General features: G+C 39.4%; 2 protein-coding genes across 2 annotated transcripts in view; both read right to left on the bottom strand.

The window, feature by feature from the left end:
* INTS8 (integrator complex subunit 8) overlaps positions 1-5,852 on the bottom strand; it is a 76,133-nt gene extending 70,281 nt beyond the window's left edge. The window contains exons 1-3 of the mRNA XM_014592735.2: positions 5,786-5,852; positions 2,707-2,829; positions 53-268 (exon numbers count right to left, since the gene is read on the bottom strand). Of these exons, the coding sequence (XP_014448221.2) occupies positions 53-268; positions 2,707-2,829; positions 5,786-5,852 (406 nt within the window). The remainder of the gene's footprint in view (positions 1-52; positions 269-2,706; positions 2,830-5,785) is intronic.
* Positions 5,745-10,399, bottom strand: part of DPY19L4 (dpy-19 like 4) — an 81,579-nt gene continuing 76,924 nt past the window's right edge. The window contains exon 19 of the mRNA XM_006161317.3: positions 5,745-8,989. Within this exon, the coding sequence (XP_006161379.1) occupies positions 8,825-8,989 (165 nt within the window). The 3' untranslated portion in view covers positions 5,745-8,824. The remainder of the gene's footprint in view (positions 8,990-10,399) is intronic.

The raw sequence follows: 10,399 nt of genomic DNA, 5'->3' as shown, positions 1-10,399 counted from the left end.
GCCGCCCGCCTCGGGCCTGTGGTCTGCGGAAACGTCAGGAGAGAGACCTCACTAAGCGTTAGGAAACTCACACTAGCCAAAATGGCGGCGCGGGCCTGCCAGAGCTGGGACCGAAATCTGCCCGCTGCGCCTTTGACGTGCCTCTGGGCCAATCGTTGCTCGAGCTGGAGAGAAGGGGGCGGGACCAATGCTAAGGCCACGCCTCCCCCAGGTTGCCCTGGGAGACGCCTCGGCGCGAGGTTGGGTCGCTGGTGGCTCCCACCTTCCCCTGGGAGAAAATGAAACCAACTCAGTGGGGCTCAATGTTTTAGTAAAAGTGAACACAACAGATTCTAGCTGTGACCTAGGCAAAGTTTGCTTTCGGTGCTGCCAATTCCCATATCCATTTCTGAGATTTCCTGCCACCTAGGTCCTCTCCGCAAATGCTGTCGTGGGCAGCAGGGTCCTAGCTCGCTTCCCGGACCGGGAATAACAGACAGCCTGCTGTGAGAGCCAGTCTTACTGCGGCTTCTCGGGACCAGCGCTCAACGTTTAGCGTCTGATTAACTCTCTGATGTACCCGCTAGAAATACTGTGCCCCATTCGACATTTGACTCCGCTCTGTAATGTTCTTGTACTTTTTATTAACTATCAAAACAAAAAATCAAGAGTGTATTCTTAGATCGTGAACTGATTGAGGATGCAAGCTCTAACGTCCACCCTTCTAACGCTTTGGCTAGGATATTTAACCTCTCTGAACCTTAGTTTCCACGCTGGTAAAGCAGCGTTAGTAATAGTGCCTAAACTTCAGTTTAATCAAAGAATAAAAGAATAAAAGGAGGCAGAGATTGGGACCAGCAGTTAGCGTAATGGCTATGTCGCTGGACTCCCACGTAGTCGACCGCGGTCGAAGTCGGGGACTGGTCCCTTCCCTTAAACTCACGCCGGGCGCGTGTGTGCGTGCCCAAGATCCTCAGAGGAGAATGGAGGAGAAGGGATTGCGGCCATCCCCCCTGGGGGGTGATTTCTCGCTTTCTGTCTCTCTCTGTCTGTCTGGCGATCGCACGCGCTCTATAGCAAAAACCTCTTCAAAAAAATAAATAAAAGGAGGCAGAGATTAAGGATAATACAGGCAAATGAGATAAAGACAAGTTTTTTTAAGAATTATTTACTTAATTCCATTTGTTATTCCTTTCCCCTCCTCCCCAAATTAGACCAGAGAAAGAGAGAGAAAGGGAAAGTGAGAAAGCAAGTCACCAGGTCTGGGGCTCTAACTGCAGTAGGCCATGTGGGAGTCCAGCACCTTTAACCACCACACCACCGGGGGTTCCAAGTTTGTCTATTTTAAGTTTATTTATTTACACTCATTCACTGTACATCATTACGATAAGATACGTTTTTAAATAATTATTTTATTATTATTTTAATTTGATCAGACAGAGAAGGGAAAGTGAGAAAGCAAGTCACCAGGCCTGGGGCTCTAACTGCAGTAGGCCATGTGGGAGTCCAGCACCCTAACCACCATGCAACCTGTTGGTCCTGGGGTAACCATTTTTTTGCTAATGTGCGTATCCGCAAGGCTTTCCCATTCAGGCTCTTAAATGCATGGACGTAGTTAGCTCTCTTTGATTCTGGGACATGAATGTGGTAGTTAAATCTGAGATATTCTAATAATAGAAGTGGTCTGTGTGCTTGCATTTTTAGGGAAGGCGTTTAAACTTTTCTGACATTTTGTTGTTGTTTTTTAGGTTTTTGCCATAGGGCACATGTGCTCACTAGAGAGAGAGGCAGAGAGAGGGAAAGTGAGAAATCACCCCTTGGGGTGATGGCCATGCTGCAATCGCTTTTTCTCTATTCTCTTCTCAGGATTTTGGGCATGCACGCACACACCAGATGTGTTTCTAAGGCCGCTGGGTCCAGGACTTGAACTACACAGTTGGTCATGTGGGGTCCAGCGACCTTCATCACCACACCACCAGCTGGCCCATTATCCAAAAGTTTTATCATACAAGTAGGCAGTAAAATCTTTCAAAGCACAATTTCCAATATATACTATTTATTCATATATAAGTTAAATATTAATATGTGCTCCTAAACTAATAGATCATATACACGCTGCAATCCCTTCTCCTCCATTCTCCTCTCAGGATCTTGGGCATGCACTCACATGTGCCCAGCGTGAGTTTAAGCCACTGGGTCCAGGACTCAAACCGCGGTCAACTACATGGGAGTTCAGCGACATAGCCATTACGCTAACTGCTGGTCCCAATTTCCCCCATTTCTGTGACAGATCTTGGCAGGCAGGAGCTACCTAGACACTATGGCTGTAGCTGGGTGTTGGTTGTGAGCTGCTCCAATTTCACCTACTCTGGTCACCAGAAGGTCCAGTCAACACTCCCTTCTTATCATCTGCCTACCTGACCCTCCCTGCTAAAACCATAGTCTATGAGCTTATAGGTAGCAGCAGAATTTGTTTTAGAATTATTTTATTTTTAATAAAATTATTTTATTTTTAATTTTTGCTATGGAGCATGTGAACTCACTAAAGGCAGAGAGTAAGTGAAAAATCTCCAGGTCTGTGATTCAAACCGTGGTTGACCACGTGGGGAATCCAGTGCCTTCACCACACCACCTGCTGACCCCTGGCAGCAAAATTGCCCTAGACTGTACATAACCTTTGTCACACCTGGGTCCTGTGTAAGCCAGGTGACACTGGCAGCACAGAGCCTCCACTCTCTGATGCAGGTGCCTTGAGGTCTATGCATAGGTCCTCAATCCCACAATCAGGGACCCTGCGCATGGACTCTGGTGGGTGCTCTGGGTCACAAAGCTGTGGGGAAATGTGTATTTCTGAAAGGTTGTAAAAACGAAAAGGGGAAAAATTCAACAACTGTGTGTGGCCTACAAAGCCTGAACTATTTACAATTTAAGGTGAACCATAAGAGAAACTATCAAACAACCCAAAGCTTAGCCCTTTTTCCCAGGAAGCTGGGGGTGAGGGGAAAGGTAGACAAACAGGAAATCGAAACAGGAACAAACCTGGCAGGTCACTGGTAATCCAGATGCTGAGAGATCGGTTTTATACAAATACTATAAAGTGAGTTGCTTTCAATGTCGAATACAGTCCGTAATTAAGTAGAGACACACTCTCCCCCACCACCCCAGTAAGCTGTTAATGAGTTACCAGTAACAAACCAGATGCTTTTCTTTCACAAACCTATTCCCTCCCCAGCTCTGAGGGCAGTCAGCTGGGATAATAGCTCTTTGAATTATTACCTCAGCACTCCCTCAAATGAGAATGATTTTTATCAGAACCTGATTCTACGATGGCTTAAGACAGATCCTCTTTCATAGATGAGCCTCAGCCCAATTCAACAACTGCTAGGTATCCAGCTCTGGTCTGCTGTGAAGTAGAGGACCCAACCCTCAGTTAGGGTAAGGTTCTCGTCCTCAAGGTCTCACCACCTGGCTACACCTCCCTCATTCTGCTCCGAGGCCTCTCCTTTGTATATTCTCAGACACTTTCGGGGACTTCTCTGAAGCCCCTGACTAGGCTAGCCTCCCATGGCTTTCTGCGCAGTTTCTACAGCAGCATTCTGATCACCTCTGTCCCTCTCTGGTCAAATAAATTTTAAATTAAATAAATAGATAAATAAAATTAATTATATTTCAATAAAGTTGTAAAAAAAAATTCAAGTATGAATAAAGACACTTAATATTTTTTAAAGAATTACTTTATTTAACTTTATTGACTTGATTTGACCAGAGAGGGACAGAGAGAGAGAAAGCGAGAAAGCAGGTCGCCAGGTCCAGGACTCCAACCGCAGTCAGCCATGTGGGAGTCCAGTGCCCTTAACCACAACGCCAACTGCCAGCCCCAAGACACTTAATATTCTGAAAAAAGTTTTATTATGTAAACAAAACAAATAGTGTAATTAAGCATGAAATAATTTCACTCTTGATCAAAGTATACTGAATATTACAAAATCTGAAGTAAACTATTGGGTCGTTCTGACGACCCAATAGTTTACAACCCAATTCCTCTAAAGGATTTGTAGGGCCAACAGGTGGTATAGTGTTTAAGATGTTGAACTGCCACATGATTAACCATCGTTCAAGTCCTGATTCGGGGTTTGAAATTCACAACGGGTGTGTGTGTAGGTATACCCAAAATCCCAAAAGGAAAATGGAGGGAAAGGAAGTGGCCATTCCCCCTGGGGGCAAGTGGGGTGTGTGTGATATCTCACTTTCTGACACTTGCTTCTAGAACTACACAGAATTATGTATTACAGATTAAAATGTTGCACATTCTAAGAGACTTATAAGCAGAAATTATTCAAAGATACCTTAATGCAAAATTCAGGACATATGGGGGACCAGCAGGTGGTGTGGTGGTTAAGGCACTGGACACTCTCACATGGCCGCCACAGTTCAAGTCCTGGACCTGGCGGCTTCCTTTCTCACTTTTCTTCTCTCTCTCTCCCTGTGTCTCTCTCTGGTCAAATTAAAATAAATGACTGAATAAATAAAATAATTTTTTAAAAAAAGCTAAAACTGTTTAAAAAAAATTTTAAGACATTTGTTTCCAAATGTCCTTTTTTTTATTATGGAAAACAAGAATAATTTTAGGAACTTTAATGGAAAGAAAACGATTGAGTCATATATATTCTTTTGCAATTTTATATCTAATTTTATTTGAAGTGTTACCCCTACACATTCAAAAACTTAATAATTAGATATTGTTTCAATAAGAAACAGTACAATTTCACTTGCAACTTTTCAGAGCTGTAATTTTTAAAAAATTTTTCTTATTCTTTTACATGTAATCACTATACATCTTTACAGCATCCAAAATGAATCTTCCCAGCATGAATACACTGCATATCAGTCCTAGAGCTGTAATTCTAACATACACTGCGACCTGAACTATCAACAAATAGCAAGAATAGAGACTATTTTAAGAATGAATCCAATGAAAGAATATACTGAAATGTAAATGGCAAGTTATTTACTTTACATAAGGCTGTTAAATATATAGACCAATAACCTATATCTTTTAATTATTCATGCATTTAAAATAAATTTATCAAAAGCCCACTTACAACTTTTAAAACCACTACCAACTGTATAAAGAGAAGCACTACTTTCATCCACAAAAAGCAAAAAAAAATTTTTAACAGTTCGAAAACAAAAAAGGTCAAAAACATGAAACGACTTAATGAGATATTCACAATGACCTTCAAAAAATTAATAATGTTTTGGGAACCAGCAGTTAGCGTAATGGCTATGTCGCTGGATTCCCACGTGGTCGACCACGGTTCGTGTCCCGGACCCGGTGACTTAAAAAACTCATGCCGGGCGCGTGTGTGTGCGTGCCCAAGATCCCGAGAGGAGAATGGAGGAGAAGGGATTGCGGCGTGACCATCCCCCCTGGGGGGTGATTTCTCACTTTCTGTCTCTATGTCTCTCTCTGTCTGTCTGGCGAGCGCACGCGCCCTACAGTGAAAATCTCTCCAAAAAAAAAAAATTAATAATGTTTTTAAAAAATGTAGTTAGAGGGCACATGTGCTCGCCTGGGTGACAGGGGGAAAGAGAAGTTGAGAAAGCAAGGGAGCAAGTGAAGCACCCCCCCACACACACCATGAAGATGGTCCATCACAACCTTCTCCTCCATCTCTCCATCCTGTTGAGATTTGGGGCACACACGCACACGCACCTGTGTGTTTTCTCAAGCTGCCAGGTCCAGGATTCAAACCACGCAGTGGGATCCATCCGACTTAGCCTCTGCACCACAGGCTGGCCCAACCATCTTTTAAAATCATGTTTTTCAGCTCCAACTTGTAACACACTTTGACCTTCATTCTCAAAGTCATTTCCTTGAGTCAAATAAGGACTATATGAAGGAGTGCCACAACATGGAGGCTAATGGCAATCCAGGTGAATGTCCTGTAACAAAAAAAAGCTGTCTACACACAGAAAGTAATGAAGGAAACAGTTTGTGTTGAAGTATGAGGCATGCACCTTAGGTTAGAAAACTGTATCAGACTCAAAAAGCACCAGGAAACCAATGCTAAAGTTAGGAAATATATAAACAGCAAAAAGTCAGTATATACTTTGACAAGTATGATTTATTTGCAGGATTGTTTAGGATTTGGATAAATAAATCAATGAATCAATTAATTTATGATACTAGAAACCTCATCTTTACTCTTCATAACTTTATTACTTAATTAGAGTTAATAGTGAAAATAGCTTAGTGAGAACTGTTGTTTTGAGCTCACTGATAAGAAAAAACTAAAAATTTTTTATGGGAAAAAATGGGTAACTTTTTTTTTGAAAATAAAGAAGTAAACTTAAAGGAAATGTCTCCATGGTGCAAGTGTTAGGGCACTGTTTAAAGAGAAGCTACATCTCACATGGTGACAGTAGTTTGAATCCCTGGCCCAGTCAGCCTAAAACACACCAGGCCTGTGTGCAAAGTGCCCAAGATTCTAAGAGCTGGAGGACTAAAGGAAGGGGATTTGGGGGTAGCCAACTCTGCGGAGGGTATACCTGTCTCTCTCTCTCTCTCTCTCATGTATATATGCACACCACACATCCTATCATGACTTTTTAAAAAAGTCTTAAAAAGTAAACTTAGAAATAGAGACATTAAGGCACTTATTTCAATGGGTATGTAATATCAAGGGCAAAGTATGTTCTGTGTTTCTTCAAGAAATTCTTTGCACTCAATCCCAGAAACTTTGCTCCTTTTACACTGGATCTTCATTGTCAAATTAACAACCTTAAGTCACTCGAGTTATATTACTTGAAGAATCCAATCACTTGTTACTCAACAAATAAGTGAAATGAATTAAGTTCTTCTCAAAGCTTTCTAGCACTACTGCTAAAAGAGAAACGACCTTATCTCTCATATTCAATATTATTATATCAAAAAAAGCTTACTTTTCTTTTTCAACTTATGCTAAATGAAAAATTCCTTATATAAAAATTTAATTAAAAATGTCCCCAAAACTACTTTAAGAAGTGTTGATAAAAGTAAAAACTTACTAACATGTCAAAAACAAAATACAACAGCCAAAACTAATTCAGTACATATACTCATAATATAAACCAATAAAAGTTTAATTAAATATTTCATGCCAAACAGAAAATAGGGTTTTCCATTCCCCCTTCAAAATATGCAAGATTTTAAATTACATTGTCTCACATGCTCTAATCACAAGTACTACCATGTGGTTATTCATGGTGTATTCAGGTAACTATGGTAATATTTTCATAAAGCTTAAAGCAAATACTACATGTACAGAGTCAACCTGAACTACACTGCCTAAAGTTACCCTAATGTAGGTTAAAAAAAAAAAATTATATACAAGAGTCAAATAAGAACCAATGAAACTAAGGCATCAGACATATGACATCACCATCAAATAATTTTTATACTCCAAAAAAGCAAAGCATCCTAGAGTTAAAGAATGCAAGTACTTTAAATATATGTATATTATGAAAAATAAAAATAATGGACAGATGCTTCCATCTAATGTATTAATTCTGAGTACTGAAAATACAATTTTGCAGTACTCTGACAAGTGAAAAGTTTGAAAATCTGTTCACTTAACAGGGTAAAATTAAACATACATCCCATCTTATTATATGTTACATCCATAGGCTATGCTTATCTTGAATCTCTTTATAAGGTCAAATTAATCATTTTAGAATTTCTTTTAATACATGATTAAAAATATGAAAATACTTAAAGGAACATAGCATTTATGCAGTGAAACTGGGTTTTAAATTTTATTATAATTTTGCGTCATTCTGTTTTCAATGTTGAAGACTGCATCGCAGTTTCATAAAACCACCTGCATTTTATAGCATATGTGTCTGTATGCAGAAGTATGCCTAACAGCATCTGAATGCATCTCCAGAAATTGTTGATTACTTTAGTGTACTGATTCTGATAAAGACTTAATGTTTTACTTAAGTAGAAAACATGTGAAGAGATTATACACTCCATATCCATATTACTTTTAAAACTTGCAGAACATATTTTTAAATGTCTGTTTTGAAATACGTATACAAGTAACAAGTGTTATTGTTTAATCATGATTAAACTGGTATCAAGCTAATGAGCATAAGTGAAAAATCACTTAATAATCACTTAACAGACAGTCATAAAATAATAAAATGCACATATCACACACCATGTATCACTAAGAAAGTGCTCACTTATATTAGCAGCAGACGATGAGAACAGTGTCATGGAAAATTCTGGATATATTTTTATGTATATCCTTAAAAATCACTTTCCTTTATATTATATCCATTTTAATTTAAATGCCACATATGTTCAACTAACATTTAAATTGTTTTTTTACTGTAAATTTCAGTTACATTACAAATCATGAAACACTTTCAGAAACTTGCAAGAATAATTCTTTGCTTCTATTATTAATCATATCACATTAAGTATTTATTAAATGTTATATACGAGAAATATCCTATGATCTTGAACACACTCAGATTCAAGATCAGTGTTATGATAGAATGAAGACTTGTGGGGAAAATGCTGCAACAGGTAAAACCATTAAAGCCCATGTAAGGTAACGAAGACACTTGTCTCGAAATATGGCAGAGTGGCAGATCTGACATTTTATCAAAAGACAGTAATGCTTAATCTTCTATTTCCCACAGAACTCTGGATCCAGTTAGCAGCAGGAGGGGAAAAGAAGCAGCAATGTTTCAAACATCTGTAGACTGATGGGTGAAAGACACCACGTAGGTAGAAGAAAAATCACTTTTCACTTCATACAGTATAAGTCTTTGAGATGAAGGCTGTTATTTTTCAAGACTGGAAGGATATCACAGTGTTGATTTTATATACAAAATAGGATCTATTCCAGTATACTCTAGTAAAATAATTCACATATGGAGAATAGTTAATTTTGACCTCATGACAAAATCGCCCATATTTTGAGTAGGTTAACTTGTCACCTTCTTCACAAACCACCTATCAAAAGACACAAAACAATATTAAAAAGCTTATAATGCTTATAGAAAAAATGCAATCAATGTATAAGTGACTATATTTACATAAAAATATAGGATTTGGGCCATGATCCTAAAATAATTCCAAAAGCCAAATCCCGAATGTAGAAATCCCTAATGTTTAAAATCTCTAAAGTCTGTAATCCTAAAAGGCTGAAATTCTAAAAATACAAGTCAGGAAAAAATACTTTTTAAAAAGTCTGTATTCATTTTTTAAAGGGATTTATTTGAGAAACACATAAAAACCTGACAGAACACTCATGGGCCAGTTTACACGATGAAATGGGCAAAGACAGTGTACATATTTCTGCAAGCATAAACACAAGTACATTAACAACAGTCACACAGGTACGACAGTTATGAGCAGATGTAAAGGAAATAAGCCAAAAAGCGAAATGAGGGCCATCAGGTGGCTTGGAGGTTAAGCCGTTCGATCTTACATAGCTGACTACCTAATTTAAGCCCTGGACCTGGTAGCCTGAAAATCACCCTGGGTGTGTGCATGCTCGTGTGTGTCCAAAACTCCCAGAGGGGGAAAAAAAGACTGGCGCAGAAGGAGTGGAGGCATGGTCATCCCCCTTGGAGTATCATTTTTCACCTTCCCTTTCTCTTTCTGGTGAGCACATGCACCCTATAGCAAAACAAACAAACAAACAAAAAAAGTAAAATGAGAAATGGACATATTACATTCCTAGTTTTCTCTTTGTGTAGAATTATTTCATAAGCAAGTAAGCTCTTGGGATTAATCCATTGCAAAACTTTACATTCTCACCTAATGATGTTCTCTAAAAGAGTTAAACTATCAATAGTTTGAAGGTTATTTTTTGGGGGGAGGGATTTTTTACTATAGGGCATATGTGCTCGCCAGAGAGAAAGAGAGACAGAAAGTGAAAAACCACCCCGATGGGGAGGGGGACAGCCACGCTACAATCCCCCCTCCTACATTCTCCTTTTGGGATTTTGGGCATGCACGCACAAGCACCTGGTGTGAGCTTCAGGCCACCAGTCCAAGACTCGAACTGTTGACCACGTGGAAGCTCAGTGAGCCGCACAAGCACCTGGTGTGAGCTTCAGGCCACCAGTCCAAGACCAAGACTGTTGACCACGTGGAAGCTCAGTGAGCTCAGTGATGCAACCATTATGCTATCTGCTGGTCCTGAGGTATTTTTTAATGAAATACTAGATATTATTCTAATGCCTATGAAGGATGTTCAGAGAGCCAGAAAGTAAAAGGGTAGATTATTTAAGTCCATGCATGGCATTACACAAAAGAAGTAATCTGACTTTCAAAACAGACCAGGAATGTAGGCACCCAAGAGCAGAATTTAAAAGCTGCAGACAGGAATCAGCCAATGGCATAAAGATTATGTCG

The sequence above is a fragment of the Tupaia chinensis genome, unplaced genomic scaffold, assembly GCF_000334495.1.
Source record: "Tupaia chinensis unplaced genomic scaffold, TupChi_1.0 Scaffold138407_1, whole genome shotgun sequence".
Taxonomy (NCBI): domain Eukaryota; kingdom Metazoa; phylum Chordata; class Mammalia; order Scandentia; family Tupaiidae; genus Tupaia; species Tupaia belangeri.
This window is presented reverse-complemented; position numbering and strand designations above follow the sequence as displayed.